The 20,172-nt window shown below is 44.1% G+C and overlaps 1 protein-coding gene across 2 annotated transcripts in view; it reads left to right on the top strand.

The window, feature by feature from the left end:
- The first annotated feature begins 5,680 nt into the window (after positions 1-5,680).
- ANAPC1 (anaphase promoting complex subunit 1) overlaps positions 5,681-20,172 on the top strand; it is a 33,969-nt gene continuing 19,477 nt past the window's right edge. The window contains exons 1-20 of one of the 2 annotated variants that reach the window (XM_069850278.1): positions 5,681-6,036; positions 6,124-6,285; positions 6,787-6,829; positions 7,018-7,121; positions 7,497-7,579; positions 8,951-9,024; positions 9,275-9,420; positions 9,935-10,155; positions 10,784-10,993; positions 11,592-11,687; positions 12,122-12,212; positions 12,327-12,392; positions 13,252-13,389; positions 13,702-13,842; positions 14,215-14,275; positions 14,804-14,991; positions 15,764-15,838; positions 16,806-17,071; positions 18,036-18,127; positions 19,041-19,189. In XM_069850278.1, the coding sequence (XP_069706379.1) occupies positions 5,824-6,036; positions 6,124-6,285; positions 6,787-6,829; positions 7,018-7,121; positions 7,497-7,579; positions 8,951-9,024; positions 9,275-9,420; positions 9,935-10,155; positions 10,784-10,993; positions 11,592-11,687; positions 12,122-12,212; positions 12,327-12,392; positions 13,252-13,389; positions 13,702-13,842; positions 14,215-14,275; positions 14,804-14,991; positions 15,764-15,838; positions 16,806-17,071; positions 18,036-18,127; positions 19,041-19,189 (2,619 nt within the window). In that variant the 5' untranslated portion in view covers positions 5,681-5,823. Of the gene's footprint in view, positions 6,037-6,123; positions 6,286-6,786; positions 6,830-7,017; positions 7,122-7,496; positions 7,580-8,950; positions 9,025-9,271; positions 9,421-9,934; positions 10,156-10,783; positions 10,994-11,591; positions 11,688-12,121; positions 12,213-12,326; positions 12,393-13,251; positions 13,390-13,701; positions 13,843-14,214; positions 14,276-14,803; positions 14,992-15,763; positions 15,839-16,805; positions 17,072-18,035; positions 18,128-19,040; positions 19,190-20,172 lie in introns of both variants that reach the window. The other variant, XM_069850277.1, reaches the window with a different exon arrangement.

Genomic DNA, 20,172 nt, shown 5'->3' with positions numbered 1-20,172 from the left:
GCTCTCCAATGCAAAGGTTGTTGGATCCATCGCCCAGGCTATCCCTCCAAGGAGGGAGTCACTACCCTTCGAGTCCACCTTCTCCTGTGAGTCTGCATACATATGCACACAGAGTCCTGCTCATGAGCACAGAGATGCCTGTCATTATCATCACATTCTTCTCCTGCCTGGATGAGAAGATATAATCCCCATCTGATAATGCCAGCAGCTTCATAGGTATTCATAGAATCATGGGATGGTTTCAGTTGGAAGGGATCTTAAAGGTTATCCAGTTCCAACCCCCTGCCATGGGCAGGAATATCTTCTTGGTTTTCTCTTAGGAGGATCCCAATAGGTGCTGTATGTGCTTTCGGAGGCACCTTGGGTGTGCCTTGGGGTGCCAAGCTGGAGCCTGAACTTGACCCTTCAGGTTTTTTTCGGTTTCACTTCAGAGCATTGACATCCTTTTTTTCACCAGACTGTTAGGGGACTTTGGAGGCAACGTAATACTTATGAAATTGGGCCATTTAGCAGAAACAGCATTCAGCAATCAGGCTTTGGGCTGTTATTTGCCCAGATTTCTTTTCCCTTTTGCTATTTCTGTATTTTTATTTTCATTTTGATAGATCTCTTCCTTCCTTTATTTCTGATTCTTCTTTGTGTCCATTTTTATTTTTGTGTGCAGGAGCTCCTGTTCTTTTAAATACCAAATTCTTTTAGCAGCATGTTTTTAGCTCAAGGCAGATGGCCTCTTTGTGTTCAATGTTATACCCCAGTCACAGGATTCAGCTCAAAAACAATTTGCAGAGAAAACTGAACATTTCGTAGTCTTACTAAAATGCCTTTTTCATTGTGCTGCTTTCTTTGGGAACATAGCATGTGCTACATCTCTTATCAGGCACACTCCGTCCCTTGGCTCAGCTGCTTCTTCCTAGGACAATTTCTTCTGGTCTGCAGCTTTTGTCGCAAAAGCAGAAAATCATCTCTGAAGGTTGGACATTGGCTTGAATGTTCTTCAGTCTGAGCCCTGGACATTCTTACTTGCCCACAAGTCTTATTTGTATAAATACACATTAGTGGATTGAGAGCAGCCCTAAGGAGAAGGGCTTGGGGGTGCTGGTGGATGAGAAGCTCAACGTGAGCCAGCAATGGGCACTTGCAGCCCAGAAAGCCAACCATTTCCTGGGCTGCATGAAAGAGTTGTGACCAGCAGGTCAAGGGAGGAGATTCTGCCTCTCTGCTCTGCTCTTGTGAGACAAATAGTCTTGCGTTCAGTTCTGGAGTCCCCAGCACAGGAAGGACATGGATCTGTTGGAGCGAGTCCAACGGAGGCCACGAAGATGATCCAAGGGCTGGAGCATTTCCCATATGAGGACAGGCTGAGAGAGTTTGAGATGTTTAGCCTGGAGAAGAGAAGGCTCTGGGGAAACCTTATAGCGACCTTCCAGTACTTCAGAGGGCTGACGGGAAAGCTGGGGAGGGGCTTTCTATCAGGGAGTGCCGGGACAGGATGGGAGCAATGGTTTTAAGCTGAAAGAGGGCAGATATAGGTTATATATTAGGAAGAAATTTTTTCCTGTGAGGGTGATGAGGCCCTGGCACAGGTTGCCCAGAGAAGTTATGGATGTCCATCCCTGGAGGTGTACAAGGCTGGGCTGAATGAGGCTTTGAGCAACCTGATCCAGTGGAAGGTGCCTCTACCCATGGCAGGGGGATTGGAACTGGATGATCTTTAAGGTCCCTTCCAACCCAAACCATTCCATGATTCTATGATTTGTCTTCATATGGAAATTAGGTCCCTGGCTGGATCTGTAGATCCAAGCTAACATTTCTTCCAGTTGTCTTCCTGCCAGAAGCTGTGATACAATTTGAAAGTGCTCTGCAGCTTGGTGAATTCTTGCTTTTCCTAAACCTGGCTTTCCCCAAACCTGGCTTTCCCCAGCAGGCTGCTTCTCATTTCTGAGAAAACTATAGTGCTTACTGTTGTTATTTGAACCACGGATTCCCTAAACTGCATGCTGGAAACAGGATTTCAAATATTGTTTCAATACTCCCACAGCTTCTACCTCCTCCTTTGATTTCTCGTGTGAAACTATTGTCTTGAAAATAAATCACCCTCATCAGAATACACTACCTTCCCAGTTCCCATCAGGGTACTTCACACAGGTTTGGCTCTGTGATGACTGCCTGTCAGAGGAACACAGGCTCCTTTTGTGCTAATTAAAAAAAGGCATTTTCTGGTACGCTACTTGGACAGAAATGGAGAAAATGCACCGTTTCAGGAGTAGCACTGTGCTGAAAACTAGTAACTGGCTGTGATCTGTAGCCAGCAATACCTTCTTGTTTAGGCGAGCAATTATAAAGGTGAGAGGTAAAGAAAAGAGCTTGTTTTGCAGTGTTCAAATGGTTGAAAAGACCACAGGATAAGCTTGCATACTGCAGACACGTCTGTGTGGTACAGATAAACGCCTGTGAGTGTTATGGTGCCTGCAAGATGGGCAGATTAACAGCACGGCATGATGCTGATCTCATCAGTGAAACTTGTTCTTAAAAGAATAAAAATAATCTGATTGCCCCAGCAGATTTTGGCAGCTGAGTACATCCCAGAGCATTGTTTCTGCACGTTTTGCTGTGACACACAACCAAGGCAGAACAGCAGATGCTGGAACCCACATGGCACCATTACACACAGGTGAGAAATGCACATCAACGTATCATTCCCTTGGCAAAATCTGGGAGTTCTCACCACAAAAGCCAGGCTGACTGCCTGACACCTAGTGCTGGTAGCCAGAGATGCAGCTGCAAAGGTTTCGACACCCTTAGCCTTTAAGAGTGCAGTGAGCAGAAGGGATGGTGGATGGTACAAGCCCTCTGCACTCAAGATAGGAGAACAGCCACCGTGGACACTGACCACCAGTATATCAGGAGCTATGTTTTTAGCTGGTGTAAGACTTCCAACAGTTTATGCTAATCCATATTATATGAGCATCTGAAATTTTGTGAAGGGGGTTGTACCACATTCCTGTTGACAACTGCAGAGTGACATGGTTCTGGGGGGCCCTGCCAGTCCTGTGAAAAGGTCTAAAGTAGATTGTATTTCCATTTCCCAGGCACAATGCCTTTGGAAAGCACCTGCTCATACAAACTGCTTAAACTGTACAGGTAAATTAATTACATGCTGTGCAAACTTTTACACCTCAAAGCAAAAAGACATTGAAGCATTGGCCTACAGGGAGGGCCTACAGGAAAGCTGGAGAGGGGCTCTGTATCAGGGAATGCAGGGACAGGATGAGGGGGAACATTTTTAAGATGAAAGAGGGGAGATTTAGGTTAGATATTCGGAAGAAATGTTTTCCTGTGAGAGTGGTGAGGCACTGGCCTAGGTTGCCCAGTGACGTGGTAGATGCCTCATCCCTGGAGGTGTTCAAAGCCAAGCTGGATGAGGCTTTGAGCGACCTGATCCAGTGGGAGGTGCCCCTGCCCATGGCAGGGGGGTTGGAACTGGATAAGCTTTAATGTCCCTTCCAACCCAAACCATTCTGATTCTAGGAAAGCAAAAAGATGTTGAAGCATCAGTGCAGAATCTGTTAAAATATTTAACTGTAGAAACAGTCTCTAAGGGGGTGTGTGTGCAGATTTTGTCACAACCCTTGGAGATTTACGGGACAGCCCTTTGGCTGTTTGTTGGCTAAAGCCTGAAGAGAAGGCATGGGCAATGTGGTTCATGAGGGGTGAGACAGGTCCACGTTCATGAGGAAAGTTGGGAAATGGGAAATGTACAGGCACAAAGGGGACTGAGGTAGCTGTGGTACCACACACACACACCAGGATCCTGATTTTGTAGAATAATAGAATGAATTTGCTTGGAAGAGACTTTTTAAGATCATTGAGTCCAACCATCAAACCAGCCCTGCTAAGTCCACCACTAGAACATGTTCCCAAGTATGACATCTACTTATCTTTTAAACACTTCTACAGATGGTAACTCAACCATTTCCCTGGGCAGTTCCAGTGCTTGAGGACCCTTTCAGTAAAGAAATTCCTTCTAATATCTAAACTAAGTCTTCCCTAGTGCAGCCTGGGGCCATTTCCCCTTGTCCTGTCATGAGCTACCAGGGGGAAGAGACCAACTTCCACCTCACTACAACCTCCTAACAGGGAGTTGTAGGGAGTGATAAGGTCTCCTCTCATAGAATTATATAATGGGTTGGGTTGGAAGGGACCTCAAAGCCCATCCAGTTCCAACCACTCTGCCACGGGCAGCAACACGTCCCACTAGATCAAGCTGCTCAAAGCCCGATCCAGCCTGGCCTTGAACACCATCTCCATCACACCATCCCCCATCCTGTATTGAAATCAGTGATTGTCCTGACCCAGGTGTAGGACCTCAAACTTGGCCTTGTTGAACCTCATGAGGTTCTCACAGCCGCACTTCTCCAGCCTGTCCAGCTACCTCTGGATGACATCCCATCCTTCTGATGTGGCAACTTCACCACTCAGCTTGGTGTCACCTGCAAACTTGCTGAGGGTGCACTAAATCTCACTGTCAATATCATTGATGAAGATATTAAACAGCACTGGTCAGCACTGGACAGTACGGGCCCCTGAGGGACACCACTTGTCATGGATCTCCATCTGGACTTCAAATCATTGACCACTACTCTCTGAATACAACAATCCAACCAGTTTCTTATCCACCAAACTGTTCACCCATCAAATCCATATCTCTCCAATTTAGAATGAAGGATGTTGTAGCAGCAGGCAGCAATTCACCATGTCGTCCCTGTGGCCTCACGTTTGGCAGCATTCCAGGAGGGGAATCCTGCTCAAAATGCCAGTATTTGGGTGGTTGCATGATTGCACCAGTGTTTTCTTTTTCTTTGTTGTTGTTTTTTTTTAAAGAAAATAAATAAAATATCTAAAAACCTTTAAAATCTTGAGAAGGGCTGCAAAGCTGGTGAAAGGTTTAGAGCAGAAGGGTTATGAGGGGCATCTGAGGGAGCTGGGGCTTCAGTCTGGGGTAAAGGAGGCTGACGGGATGAGCCCAGAGGAGGCCATGAAGATATTCAGAGGGCTGGAGCAGCTCCCATACAAAACGGGCTGACAGAGTTGGGCTTGTTCTGCCCGGAGAAGAGAAGGCTCCGAGGAGACCTTATAGCCACCTTCCAGTACATGAAGGGGCTACAAGAAAGCTGGGGAGGGGCTTTTTACAAGGGCATGGAGTGATAGGATGCGGGGAAAGGCTTTAATTTGGAAGGGTTAAGATTTAGATTAGACATTAGCAAAAATCCTTCACTATGAGCACGGTGAGGCACTGGCACAGGTTGCCCAGAGCACTTGTGGCTGCCCCATCCCTGGAGGTGTTTAAGGCCAGGTTGGATGGGGCCTTGGGTAACCTGGGCTGGTGGGAGGTGTCCCTGTTCGCGGCGGGGGGGTTGGAACTGGATGGGCTTCAAGGTCCCTCCCAACCCAAACTATTCTATCATTCTGTGATTTTGCTCCCGGCGCCCCTGGCGCGGCGCGGGGCGGGGTCTGCAAGATGGCCCAGACTGGCTTCACCGCGGTGCCGTCTCCTGCTTGCCCTCAGTCCACCCTCCCTCCATCAGCACGGCGCAGGGCGGGGCCCGCAAGATGGCGGCGCCCGGGCCGGCTTCACCGCGGTGGCGCTTCCTGTCCGGCCCCTCGCGGGCGGTGCCGCGGGGCAGGGCGGGAGCCGCAAGATGGCGGCGCCCGCGTGAGCAGCAGCCGGCGCTCGCCTCCCCGCGCTGCCGCGTCCCGGTGGTGGCCGAGGTGGGCGAGGGGGTGCGCTTCCGTGCCAGAAATAATGAGGATATCGGGGCCCCCATGTCGGACCACTGCGACGAGAGGGCGACGATGATTGCGGCCGGCGACTTGCAGGAGTTCGCCCCCCGGGGCCGCGAGCACTGCCGGCGCCACCCCAGCGCCCTCAGCCTGCAGCTGCGGCGGCTGCAGCCCGCCTCCGAGCTCTGCTCCTCCGACGGGGCCGCGGGGCTGGTGGGCTCCCTCCGCGAGGTGACGATCCACGAGCGGCAGCGGGTACGAGGCCGAGCCCTAGGAGGTGGCCGGGTGGTGACAGCTGAGCCGCAGCCCGCGGGGACCCCTTAAACGCCTCTTGGTTTTCAGGAGAATTGGCAGCTGAGGAAGGGCGTCAGTGATGTCGGGGAAGAGGTGGACTACGATGAAGAGCTGTACGTGGCCAGCAACATGGTCATCTGGAGCAAAGGTAGCAGAAACCAAGCGTCTGCCGTTTATAAGGCGTTCACCGTCGACAGCCCTGTCCTGCAGGTATGAAAACGTGGAAAGGTGGTGGCCAAATGAATGGGCGTTTGCCAAGAAATACTCGTTGACTGTTTTCAGTGTCCTGAGGGAAATACAGAACAGTGAGACTTCCAGTACCTGAGGGGGACCTGCAAGAAAGCTGGGGAGGGACCTTTCATAAAGGTGTGTAGTGATAGGAGTAGGAAGAATGGCTATAAATTGGAGAGGGGCAAATTTAGACTAGACATAAGGAGGAATTTCTTTATGATGAGAGTGGTGAGGCGCTGGAATAGGTTGCTCAGGGAAGTCGTGGATGCCCCATCCCTGGAGGTGTTCAAGGCCGGGTTGGATGGGGCATTGGGCAGCCTGGTCTAGTGGGACGTATCCCTGCCCGTGGCAAGGGGTGTTGGAATTAGATGATTTTTAAGATCCTTCCCAACCATAGCTATTCTATGATTCTCTGATTCTCTGACTATGCAGTAGTATCATCTCGTTCTTCAGAAATAATTATACTGTGTTTGCTTTTAGGCCTTGTGGTGCGACTTCATTATTCCCCAGGAAAAATCTGGCGGTAAGTTTCCTGTTGGCTGTAAAGCCAAGCAAATGCTTTGAGTTCAGCTCTCTTGGTGTCATAAGTTTAGTCATCAAGACCTGCTCTGTTAAGACAGGCGCTCCCCCCCTCAAGTTTACATTTAGTGTGCAGAGGGAGCCTGAGGAAAGAAACTTCACTGTGTATTTTTTTTTTCCCCCTGGTTTCAGGCAGTGATGACATAGTAGAGAAATGTATCTGCATATTGCAGAATTCCTGTATAAATGTGCATAGCATAGAGGGAAAGGAGTACATTGCTGCTTTACCTTTTCAGGTGAGTGCCGTTCTTTTCTTGTCCACAGATGAGCTTGTTATCTGGCTGCATATGATGTTAGTGTGGGGAAGCATGTGTAAGTCACTTCTGGTGGCGGCTGCCCATGTGCTTCACAACAAAGCTGATGGAAGTTGGCTGTGTGGTTTGGGCATTGAATTCTTCTTGAAGTAGTGACAGCTAATGGTATGAGGTGGGAGAGTTATGGGTATGACTGCTTTGTAGTCTGAGAACTTGTTCCAATTTATATTGCCCTTCAAGAAAAGGCCTGAACGTCTTATGTTGCTCTAATGAAATACTCGAACGTGAAACAGAATCAGTATAGTAAGTACTTGGTTCTTTTTTTTTTGTCATAAATCTGTTTGTGACTTTTTGTAGGTCGCAAATGTCTGGCCAACAAAATATGGTTTGCTATTTGAGCGCAGCAGTTCTTCTCATGAAGTACCTCCAAGTCCACCCAGGTGTGTAACGAGTGGCTTTGGTTGTTTTGTTATAGACTGTTTGCTAATCTGATAAATGAGTGCAGGAGTTGGAAGAGCTGTAAGGAAACTATCTGTGTGTTTGTCATAGGGAATGACCTCAGGTTACGCCAGGGGAGTTTTATATCAGATATTAGGAAAAAATTCTTAACTGAAAGAGTTGTGAAGCGTTGGAACAGGCTGCCTAGGGATGTGGAGGAGTCACGGTCTCTAGAGGCGTTCAAAAACAGTGTAGATGTGGCACTTTGGTACATGGTTTAGTAGGCACAGTGGTGTTGTGCTGATGGTTGAACTAGATGATCTTAGAGGCCTTTTCCAACCTTAACATGTCTGTGATTCTATGACAGGAGAAACATCAGGAAGCAGTGGGAAAGGACTGAATACTGACAGTCCATGATATTGCTCTGATATTGTCTTGTCTTAAGAACCAGCTCGGAGCAGTGGTCTTGGGAATAGGGTATGGGAAGCACGATATGGGTGTTACTAGTCTGATTCATTAGGGTTTGTCTGGGGAATTGATTCCAGGCTGTGCTAGTAGACTAGGAGATTCTCTGAGGGATTGTCATTGACATACTTTCTCTCAGCTGCAGGCTGTTTTTCTTTAACTGTATCAATCGTTGTGTTACCTATTTGGTGAGAATCATAGACCCTGTGCTTTATGGCTGAGAAGCAGATTAAGGAATGGCTGAACAGCTTTAATATGGCCACTTGCTCTCTCTTGGGTTTTACGTGTCCATTCCAGGCACTTGTGATTCTCTAGGCCTCAGAAGAGTTGGGTTGAAAAATGGGGGTCATGAAAGTGTTTAAGAGGATACATGGCAAAAATCATGATTGACCCTACTGAAGCTGGCCTGCTGTGAAAATTTCTCCTTTTGCTACTGCCACCACAGAAGGGTAGTTTGAGTGCTGCTTTGTGACTGATACAAATGACCTGGTGGCTGTCTGCTTGTCTGGGACATGGGAGCTGTGGAACCTGGACTCTTAAGCTGAGTCTGGGTTAAGGGCTTTCTCCTCTTCATACTCTTCCTACTCCTAAGACAGCTGGTGCCAGCTGTTCATTCCGGCCAGCCAGTCTGTTGTGTGGCCACCAGATGGGGTCATTAGTGAGTGCTCTGGAAAGGTGTAAAACAAAACGAAATAATCCTGTTTCACACACCAGCCTTTGACTCTACTCAGTTAATCCAACAAGCTTCTGTGAATGGAATATAGGTCTCTACTGTTGGATTCAGGCTGTGATTTATTAAGGTCTGAGAAACTGGTTTGGGTTTGCAGTACATGTACCAGCTACGAGAGAGAACAATTATGCATGTTAATATTTGGTTCTTGAACATGCTTTGTTTGGTTTCTTTCTAGAGAACCTTTGCCTACAATGTTCAGCATGCTACACCCATTAGATGAGATAGCACCTCTTGTCTGTAAGCCTGGAGGTGAGTTTACATCTTTAGATGTATCATTTGGAGTCCATCAGACCATTGGCTTAATGTGTTGCTTGAGCATTTTCTGCATTACAAAATTTGCAAATAGTTAGTCAGAAATTGGAAGTTTGTTGTTTTAACTGCTTCATGAACAGGGAAGCTGTTCAGGAAAGAAACAGATTGCAGAAGAAAAGAAAGCATGAGAAATACTAACTGTAACTGATAATGCAGATATAGAAATGGCTACCTACTTCTTTAGCAGGTGTGTGTAGTTCTGCTAGAGTGCAGTACGTTGCTGATTGCACCTTGAGGATCGTGTTTCTCAATGCTGACCCTTCCATTGTGATGACCTATGATACTGTCCAGAGTTTACATAGTGTTTGGACTCTTCGGAGAGTAAAGCCAGAGGTACAAACTTATCATTGACTAAATATCATTATAAACAATTTTTATGTGTTCTAATATGCCCTTATGACTGCATGTGTTAGAAATGCTTGGTATCTGTGTTTTGTTTTATTTTATTTATAAGAGAGTAAGATGTTTGATGGGGTGGGGTAGACTTTTTTTTAGTAGTTTCTTTCATGTGTTTGGCTGTGCTACAGTTAGGGAGATCGCGGTGGTGATGGTCGTGAAGTATACTTTGCTTATTGTGGTATTCCTTGTATTGTACTAGAAGGTTTTGAATCTGCTCAAGCTGTTGTGTTCTGTACAAGAAGTCACTAACAACTTAGTGCCCTGAAATCTATGGTTGTAGTTTGTGTGACTGAAAGCGAGAGAGCATGGTAAATAATTTCTTAGGCTGAGCGTCTGCAGAGGCATAATTTTTTAACACCTAACTGAGAAAACAAGCTCTTCAGGCATCTTCCTAGCTGTTATTGTCCATGTGCTGTTTGTGCGTAGACAGCTCTGTTTTCTCTCCCAGGAGCAGAACATGGTGCTGAAGTTCTCGGAGCAGATGGGCACACCACAGCATGTGGCCACTAGCAACTCTTTGACCGCTCATCTCAGAAGCTTCTCAAAAGGAGACTCTCCCGTGGGCTCCCCTTTCCAGAACTACTCATCTATCCACAGCCAGAGCAGATCACTGTCATCACCCAGCATGCAGTCCCGCTCACCGTCTATCTCCAACATGGCTGCTCTGAGGTAGGTCCTGAACATGATGCATGGACAGACGATGCCAAAGAATACAAGCTGTGGAATAGGATGCATATCTGGAATTGCTGCTGTCTTTCTTTTCTGTTACAAGTCTGCATCTTAGATGGACAGGTGCCTCCTCTGTTACAGCATTTGAAAGCCCTCTTGGAATGCCCCTGTGACCCTTGGTGTGCTGTTATCCATATAGCACAGGGAGGTAATTGGTGTGCATGAAGCAAAGAGCCTGTTGTCGTCACACAACCAGTCTGTGTGGAGTTAGGGACCATCTCTTCTGAGCCCCAGGAATATTTTCAGTTAGCTTTTCTAAAGAAGGCCATACTTAGAGGGAACAGACTGGGAGAGACTTTTGATGGAATAGACCACACAAAATGTTGGTTTTCTTACTTTTGAAATTTCGTCTAATAAATTCAGACAGAGGTGACTGGAAATGAGTCAGATAATCATTTTCCTATGCTGGAGCATATTGCTAAAGGAAACTAATACTGAACTAACTACTGGTTTAGTGTGGTTTTGGTTTGTTTTTAGAGTCTCTGCTAGTGTATGAGCTCCTTGGGATTCCATACCTGATTTTGAAAATCTCCTACTCTTCAATTGTGTCTCATGTCTTTGTTTGCAGCCGCTCTCATTCTCCTGCCATGGGAGTTCATTCTTTCTCAGGCGTGCAGCGGTTCAACTTTTCCAGCAATGCTCAGTCACCAAGGAGGCACAGTATTACCCATTCTCCAAGCAGCACTTGCAGCGAACCCTTCCTTATAACAGAAACGGAACCAATTGTTCCTGAGCTATGTATAGATCATCTGTGGACAGAAACAGTCACAAACATAAGGTTAGGTGCTTGCACTGGAATGTGAGAAGTTTTGGATTTCTGTTGTGGGGTGGATGGAAATAAAGTAAAATAATAGATTATTTTAGTGTGTACTTTCTGCAGGTGATTCTGCCTTAAAATAGATGAGCAGGCCTGCACCTCCTACAACACTTCTGCAACTCCCTTGAAAAAGGAATTGGGCACTAGGAACAACTTTACCTGCTTTGTTATCTATAGCCCTCTGAGCTGAGAAGTGTTTTAATGAGATCTCTATAGCTACCTGGCTTTGGGGATTTTATTGCCTTCTATGGTTAGTACCTGTGTGTTACCATCAAAAGGGCAAAAAAATGGCATAAATATTGAACAGGAGATCAAAGCCAAACAGCATGTGCTGTGGCGCATGTCAAAAAGTGAGGAATGTGGACATTGGAGTGCTAGAAAAATCAGTTTCGAGTAATGACTGAAACTGAGACTGCCAGTCTGACAACTTAATGCACTGCTTATTGAAGTCCACTATGACCCTACAGCTTGTGGACACTGTTTTCCTTCATTAAAATATTTGTAGTAGACCGAACAGTCTGCTGATCAGAATGTGCTGATCATTATGTCTCTCTTTCAGAGAGAAGAATTCGCAAGCATCAAAAGTGTTCATTACTGCTGACCTGTGTGGGCAGAAGTTCTTATGCTTTTTGGTGGAATCCCAGCTCCATCTGCGGTGAGCATCCCTGTCTTGGGGACAGATGAACAAAGGGCAGCGCTCTAGAAATTACCAGCAAGATATGGGTTCTAACAGACTTATTCCTTCAGCTAGTGGAGTCTGTTGTGACAACGTGCTACATCACTGGCTCTCGTATGACCTGTTTGTAACTGTGGTGTTGTAGATGGTTTGGGCTATTTAAATAAAACTGAAGTTGCAAGAGAACATTCTCTGTAATTTTAATTATGTTCTTGTTTGTCCTTACCTCTACCCTTTACAAGTACATTGGGAATTTTTATTAGACTAGTGGAGTGAAAATTAAGTTGACTTGTAGGGCAGAGCAAGCGAAGGAAGGAGGAAGGAACCAGGTATGCCACAATAAAAGTCACTGCACCATCTGTGACAACACATAGGTCAGTACTTTGTTTCCTGTTGTTTTCTCAAATCTCTAGGTGTGTAAAATTTCAAGAGAGCAACGATAAGTCACAGCTGATCTTTGGTTCCGTTACCAACATTCAAGCAAAGGATGCAGCTCCCGTGGAGGTATGTACCCCTATATGGACTGTTAGTTGTGGAGTATCCTGCTCTTTCATGTTGCCCAACTGTTGTCTCTTTACTGAAATACAAGAAGTTGAATATTCTGCTTGGTTCTTGTAGGGTGTTAATACGCTGCTGGTTCTGGAAGGCAGTGGAAATTTAGTGCTTTATTCTGGAGTAGTTCGGGTAAGTAGCCATTTTCTTATCTCAGAATAAATCTCTGGTTACAAACTCAGCTATGCAAGGGATCCTGTGTGCATTGTACCTTACAAGTTATTGTTTTAAGCTACTGTACACTGCTGCTCACTTGGAACTTGGGAAGGTGGCTGTGCTCATGTACCAAGTGTAGTTTTATGTACAGTGCTGGAAATATAGTTTTGAAGAATCAGTGGCACCTTGTGGTTCCATTAAATAATCTCTTGAGCTTGTTTTCAGTGACAGGAAGATTCTGAAGTAATAAAATGCTTCTAAAGAAAGAACTCTTCAGGAATATGGAAAATAAGAATTGTTCCTGAACAAAAACTTCTTGTAGCATGATGGATAGTTTTAGATGTTGAAGGGGTGTTATTTGGATGGACATGATTCATCTAAAATAATTAAATCTTTTTCTTAAATTCTACACAGATACCATATGCTATCTCTGCGCAGACACCTTGGGCACTACAGTTTGTATGTGTGTATGTGCGTGTACGCATCTTTGTGTGCATGTATAAATATACACATATGCATGTATATTAAAAGTATACTCTGAAAGTAGTACTTTCTCAGAGAAGCCCTGCTTAGAACTTTTAGTGGCAGTAGACCTGTGGCAACAATGTACAATGCTGACCACGTATGGTAGATTTTTCAGTCTGTCATCCTCTGAAGCAAGTAATTACGTGAATCTTCTCTACAGAGACTTTAGTTTAAGTACATAGCCACTTTTCTTAACCGTTTTCCTTTAAGATGTTAAAAATCTGATGTCTGTATAGGTAAGCAAGCTTGTGGAAGCACAAGCTTGCGGTATGAAAACTAACTCTTTGTTTTCCTGTATGTTCACAAAAAGGTGGGGAAGGTTTTTATTCCTGGGCTGCCCGCTCCATCCCTGACGATGCCCAACCAAATGCCTCGGCCAAGCACTCCCTTGGATAGCATGAGCAATCCATCCAAGCCTTTGAATAAGTATCCGGGGCCCCTGGAAGAGGTAAGAAGCAGCAAAGTCCTGCTGTGAAAAGTGTTTAGTTGTAGCAACTTCAAATAAATGGTTGATTTTTAACTTTCAAGGTAAGTTTTGGGGCTAAATCTTTTATTTTTCTTATGTAAATCCCTTGATAAAGAATGTTTAAGATCTTTTAATTTATTTATTTATGATTTCTGTAAAACTTCTGAGGCAGAGATTGGAAAGATTTATAATTGCTTTCAAAATACTTATTAGTACATTAAAAATGGCAAATTTAGCTATCCTTTTCTCAGATCCTCAGCATTGCTTAGCTGTTGGTTTTTTACCACTTTTCAGGCTGTGCTTTTGTCACCAGTTCCAGAGCTAAGAGATTCTTCCAAACTCCATGAGTCAACTTATGTTGAAGACTGTACTTTTCAGCAGCTTGGGACTTTCATTCATGCTCTGAGAGATCCTGTCCACAACAGAGTAACTTTAGTAGGTATTATCGCATAATTTGAGTCAAGGCTTTGTTAGCAAAGCATAATGAGGGTAACATTTACTTATTCTGCATAGTGAGACATTGCTAGGAGCTCCTGATCAGCAGCAAAATATCACACCTGTGTTGGTGGCTCCACGTTTTTCTCTCTGTAGAATACAGAATTTAATTGATTCCCTCAAGTGATTCAGCTCAAGATCTGTTTCAAGTGTTTCATGGAGCCAGCGTGTGAGATTGTAAATATTTACTGTAGCAATTAGCTTGGAAGTAGGAATATACTTAACACATAAATGAGTTTTGAGTTGATAGGAAGGGACCCTGGTTTTACTCTATGCATTTCATAATTTGACTTTTACTGTTTCATTTTTCAGGAACTCAGCAATAACACAATGGTTCGGATTACTATTCCTGAAATCGCCACTTCAGAACTAGGTATGATTCGGAATCCATCACATGAAAGATGTTCCATAATTTTTGAGGGTTCGTTTTTGAAGTAGTTTATGCAGAACTTGGGCAGTAGTGATTCAGTGCTGCGTATTCCGGCCTCTGTTAACTTCCTTTCTAGAGCTGCCACCATTTATTTAGGTGTGCTCTGTTGCTTTCAGTGTATTACCTGATGCACGCTTCCTTTGTTCTTTAGTTGGCTTTGCTCTGTACTATTGTGTATATTAATGTGTGAGGAAAGGCTGAGATGCCAGTCCAAACAAAATGAGCAAAAAAGGAACTTGTTTTTTCCTCTTTGTGTGATGAATTTCAGGGGCTTTGCTCAACCTGAACTAAAGTAACAGCTGTTTGATGTTGCATGGTGTGCCTTTTATTGAAAGAGTTTACAGGCAGTTAAAGGTAGGGTCCACTAAGAAAGACCCTGTAAAGATTCATAACACTGGTTGGAGGAAGTAGCAAGAAATATGATGGAAAACATGCCTGTCTTTTTTCTTTTCTTTTTCTCTATTCCAACAGTGAAAAGATGTCTGCAAGGTATCAAAGCTATCCTGCCCAAGGAGATAGCTGTGCAGATGCTTGTCAAGTGGTACAATGCTTATAATGCACCAGGAGGACCAAGCTATAACTCAGAATGGAATTTATTTGTAACATGTCTCATGAATATGATGGGCTACAACACAGAGAGACTGTCCTGGACACGTAATGTAAGCAAGCTCATATGTTTATTTTCCCTAGTTTGCATTGAAGCTGCTGATAATTCTTCAAGGATCAAAATGATTGGAGAGGCACTGAAGTCAGAAATAGATTGTATCTGGTCTTAAATCATCAGGTGTCATTGAATCAATTCTGTATTTCTGTGTTTTAGGAATGCACTTTAATCTCTGTCATCAAATATATTTAGAAGGTATTTCCCACCATCTGTCTTGGTCAAATGAAAACAAATTATGAAGATTTTACTCATGGTCATGACTAACACTGAAGATTTTATTTGTCAAATCCATATTAAGCTTATTCTCGCTAGAAACACAGATTACAATGTTCAAAGTTCTGTTTTTTTCCGGCTGTTTTACTGAATGTATTTGGACTTTTTTTAAGTGGGTTTCCTGCTAGCAAGTGTGTTTGCAGTACTTGCAGAGGAGAAAGAGAGCGGCAAGGATCTGTATACAACTGAAATGAAAGCAGTTACAGTTTATCTACATTACTAGAATTAGCTTATCCACAGTATTTCCTCTGTATTGGTAAACACCAGATATTAGGTAGTCAAACTGAAATTCATGCACCCTCCACTAGAATAACTAGCTGTGTATAGAAAACTCAAGTTGCATTATGTGTTTTATATGAAAGCAAAGTACAGAAGTACCTAAAGCAATGTTATGTCACACTTGGTTTGCATTCAGGTGTTATGGTTGGTGATTCACTTGTGCAGCTTCGGGCATTTTGATACTGAGCTGCTTTTTATCTTTTTCTTTCTTGCAGCTTGATTTTGAAGGATCACTGTCACCAGTTATTGCTCCAAAGAAGGCTAGACCATCAGAAACAGGGTCAGATGAGGTAAGAAATGGTTCTCTTTTATGAATAAGAAGCACAGGGTGGTGGTGTTTGGGTTTGGTTTTTTTTGTACAGGCAAACCGGAGGAGACGCCCTCCAAGTGCTGCATTTCATCTGTGATTACAAGCCATTGGGGGAAGAAAAGTTATTTTGCTTTGTGCAGTGGCTGCATTGTGTGACCTTGCTGGTCAGGATTCCCAGTTCCAGTGAAGTAATTTGGACTCGGGAATGTATTTAATATGTGTCACAAAGCAATCCCAGATAGCCTCCTGACAACGTCAGATTTCTCCGAGATGCTTCATCCCTTTAAAATGAAGTTCTCATTTCCCTGGATACTCAGACCTTTAGCAAGTTTAGAGCATCAAATTACATACTTTACTGAATGTACGGATTCTCAATTAACTTAGTGGAGTGTTTAAGATCCATTCACTGAGTTCCACCTAGACAGGAATAGGAAGCTTTTACATAATGAAACAGCAAAGTGAATGAGGCTTAGTATCATCCCATTTTCAGAGGCTTATGAGCCGTGGTGGGCCAGCTGTTGTATTAGCTATTTGTGGGTTAACACCTGAGTGAGCCCCTGGGGTTACAGACCACAGTCTACAGGATTAGGATCTAATGGCTATCCTGTGGCAGGGCAGGTAGAAGGAAGGCTTAAAGCGCCGAGTGAATTGCATGAGTACTCAATGAGGTCTTATGTGCAGAATATTGGTGCAAGGAAGGTACTCCTGGCTTTTTTTGCTGTCTTCTTTTAAAGATAAGGTTTCGTTCTTTCATGCACGACAGGGAGGGGAAAAAAAAGGATGAAAAGGCAACTGAATCTCTGTTGGTGCAGCACATTTGCCGTGCAACAATCGCATTTGTGTTGGCTTGTGGGGAAAAACCTCTCTTGTAACAGTGCTTTGGAGTTGCCTTGCTGGAAGGTAACTGTGGAACATCTACCTCTCTTTCCTTTGTTTGTTTGATCTAGGACTGGGAATATCTCTTGAGCTGTGATTACCATCGGAATTTTGAGTCTCATCCAATTGCCAAAGCTTTGCGACTGGACCCCCTGGAAGTTTTGTCTCCGAAGGATGACTTTACACAAAGCCTTAGTTTGGATTCCTCAACCCTTCTTTTTACCCACATTCCTGCTATTTTCTTTGTTCTTCATCTTATCTACGAGGAGCTCAAACTGAATTGTCTAATGGGAGAAGGAATTCGTTCACTTGTTGTTCTTCTGGTTCAGCTAGCCAGGTATGCCCATCAACAAATTACAGATATTATATGTTGCGCAGTGTATCTTGATGATGGTGTGATTATTTTTATGGGGAATTTGGGGATGGAGCAGTCTTTTCATCTATTTGAAGAAAATGAATGAATGTTTAAAACCTTACTGTGCTTAGAAGATATTTGCCATAGCAAATCTCTTGTATGGTTCTGGCTGCTTTGCAACATCAGGGGGATTCACAGACTTCAGATGCTCTGTTCTTATTACTGCACTGTCGCAACTCTGCTAATAAGAGCTGTCAAATATTCTTGTTTGTTGTGGCACCCTTGCTGCAGCCAGTGCATCTTCATGTCTTCCACAACCACCTTCAAATTGCATCGCATGCGTGTGGGTAGATAGATACAGATATGTGTTTAAGTAAAAGGCCTGATAACGTCTCCCTCAGTTGTATTTGCTATTCCTACCAATTTTTTTCTATGGCTATAGATTCCTCCTCAGCAGCACCTGCCACGGCTGGCTGGCTAAATGATTCCCATAAGTGGCATCCAGTCTCTAGTCCTGTAAAGGTTGGCCTGTCATATATTCTTATGTCAATGAGAAGCAAGTCTGAAATGAAAGACTGTGTGTCTTTTTGAAGCTGGCAGCTGTCATAGGCATTCATGTCTTGCAGGTAACCTAGCAGGTTATCTAGCTTTAACAGCTGGAATGTGGAGGAAACTGTAGTGACAGTGGATCACCCCTTAGGCGGTGGTGAAGGTGTGGGACAAAACAGAATAAGAGCTGAAGAGAAAAGTGCTGGGGAAAGATTAAACATACAGATTCACTGCTTAGGGAATGGGTGGTGCCTGTGCATGATCTTAGTTAAGGACATGAGAATGTCCCTCCTTGTATCTAGTGCTTACACAAACATTAAAAAAGAATCACAGAAATGCAGAAAGATAGTGTGGTTTTTTAACCCCTCTAGTGTGATTCACCTCTCTCTCATCCTAGGGACTTAAAACTTGAAGCTTATATAGATTATTACTACAGAGACTATCCAGCCCTTGTTAAAACCTCCAGACAGACTTGCGTAATTGATCAAGGTGAGTTTCAGACTTTGTGAAACTGGATATTAAGTGATAATGATAGGCAGGTTATGTGTAATATGGAGCATGTTGTTAACTGTTCCCATTAAGGGTGGTCAGGACTTAATTCCGATATGCAAAACAGTGCTGGTAGTGCTGAGGTTGCCTTGTTCTTGTGTTTTTAAGAGCCTCGTAAGAAGTCTGAAGCGAAATTAGCATACCATAGTCATGAGCTGGTGCCTCCAATCCAGTGCCTCATGGGACACTCCTCAGAAAAAGGACTTAGGAGAGAACCATGGTTTGATTTTGGCAAACTCCCAGCATAGGCTGAGGAGTCTTTGCAGACAACTGTGGAAAAGCCTGGCAGTGAGATGGGCCCCTCTTGTGGAAAGTAGTACTAGACTGCCAGGCTCTCGGTTTAAAGTTCATAAAAATTAAATCAGAGCTAAAGCCACAAAACTTCAAGTTAAAATAAGGTCATATATTGCCTGTGCACCTGTTTAGTGTCCCACCAGCTGAAATTTACTGGTCATGGAAGATAAACTACTGTTTCTCCTGACCAAAAAAATAAAACAAAAAAAATTTTGTATCATTGCTCAGGCTTTGCTGCTCATGTTTATGAACAGGGAAGGCAGAGTTAGGTTGTCCTCTCACTTAGGCAATATAATGTTATTGAATTACAAGTCTGTTCCATTGAGGCTTTTGACAATTGCTCATTATACTTTTTCACTATGGGCTAAGATAATTTTTGTTCTTGAAAGATAGGTAGGTGTCTGAATTTCCATCTCACAAGAGGGGCTTGAGATCTGTAGTGTTTTGGGCAAATACTATATTTTTGTTATTAAAAGAAGTACTGTAGGGTTTGCTTTGGAATAGTGGAGAGTTGTGCATTTGCCCTGAACTCAGTGTCGTTGCTGTTCATGTGATTAAGTCCAAACAGGTTTCATGCATCATCCTCCATTTTTTTCTGCTGAGCCTCCAAGTATCTTTCAGTGGCTGAGTTCCTGTCTGAAGGGAGAAGCAGTGCAGCCTTATCCTTACTTACCAGAAATCTGTGAAAGGAGCAAACTGGTAGTACTGGTAGGTATTTTTGTGAAAGGGATGTGTTTTATTCTGTCAGCATAGCAGCACTGTGGCCAGGGTTTGCCCTAGCTGCTTAATTTCCTGAGAGGGAAGTGTCCCCAATGAGAGGTCAAATAACAGAGGGTTTAATCGCACTGTGTGGATTAATGGGGGAAATTGGAGGGATATTGAGCCTGTGATAAGTAACTGCTGTAACTATACTGTTTGGAGACATAAGCACCTCCAAGTGTCACTACTCTGCACTAAGTAGGCCTCATCTGTCTGCATGAAATCCTCTTGAGTATCCCTGCAATACAGTTAACTGCAGTGTCAGCCTCTCCACAGAGCAAATAATATGTGTTTAGCGGAGGGAAATCCCCATGAGTCCTCTCTGCTCTTATATTGCTTTAATATTACTGAAGGGCATGGATGGATCATGTGGGAGGAGGTATTTGAGGTTGGGAAGGAGGCCTTGTGAGTGTAGAGTGAGTGGCCTGTGCTTCACTGCTTATGTTATTTTTGTGGTTTGCAGTAGTGGCATGTGCAAAGTAAGAATGTAACTCAAAGTTAACTGTACTATGTGAATGAGAATTTCCCGGCTTTCTTCTTGGGCATGTGTCAATATAAATATTTAGTTGTATGAGTAGTTGTAAACACTGATGTTATCTCTTGGTCAGCCTTGCTCATTTATTCACAGTTTGTGGAGAAAACCTGCCAGTACAGGATTTGGAGCAGAGCTGTTGAGCCTAAGGTGAATGAAGAGAAAAACAGGGAGAAGAGGCTCTGCTCTGACCCTAGCATCCAAGATTAATTGCAAGAGTCTCTGATTTGCCCTGCCAGTCCTTCAGAGTGTAGAGGGTTGAAGCAGCAGCTTTCGCTTAAAATTTATCTTTGCATGTGAGCTCTGAAAAACGGTAGACTTTCCATTGGACTCTCACCTATGTCCATCCAGCTCTGTCTTTTCTCCAACTTGTACCTGACTTGCACGTGCGAAGGCAGAA

Source organism: Phaenicophaeus curvirostris, chromosome 2 (genome assembly GCF_032191515.1).
Source record: "Phaenicophaeus curvirostris isolate KB17595 chromosome 2, BPBGC_Pcur_1.0, whole genome shotgun sequence".
Lineage (NCBI taxonomy): Eukaryota > Metazoa > Chordata > Aves > Cuculiformes > Cuculidae > Phaenicophaeus > Phaenicophaeus curvirostris.
This window is presented reverse-complemented; position numbering and strand designations above follow the sequence as displayed.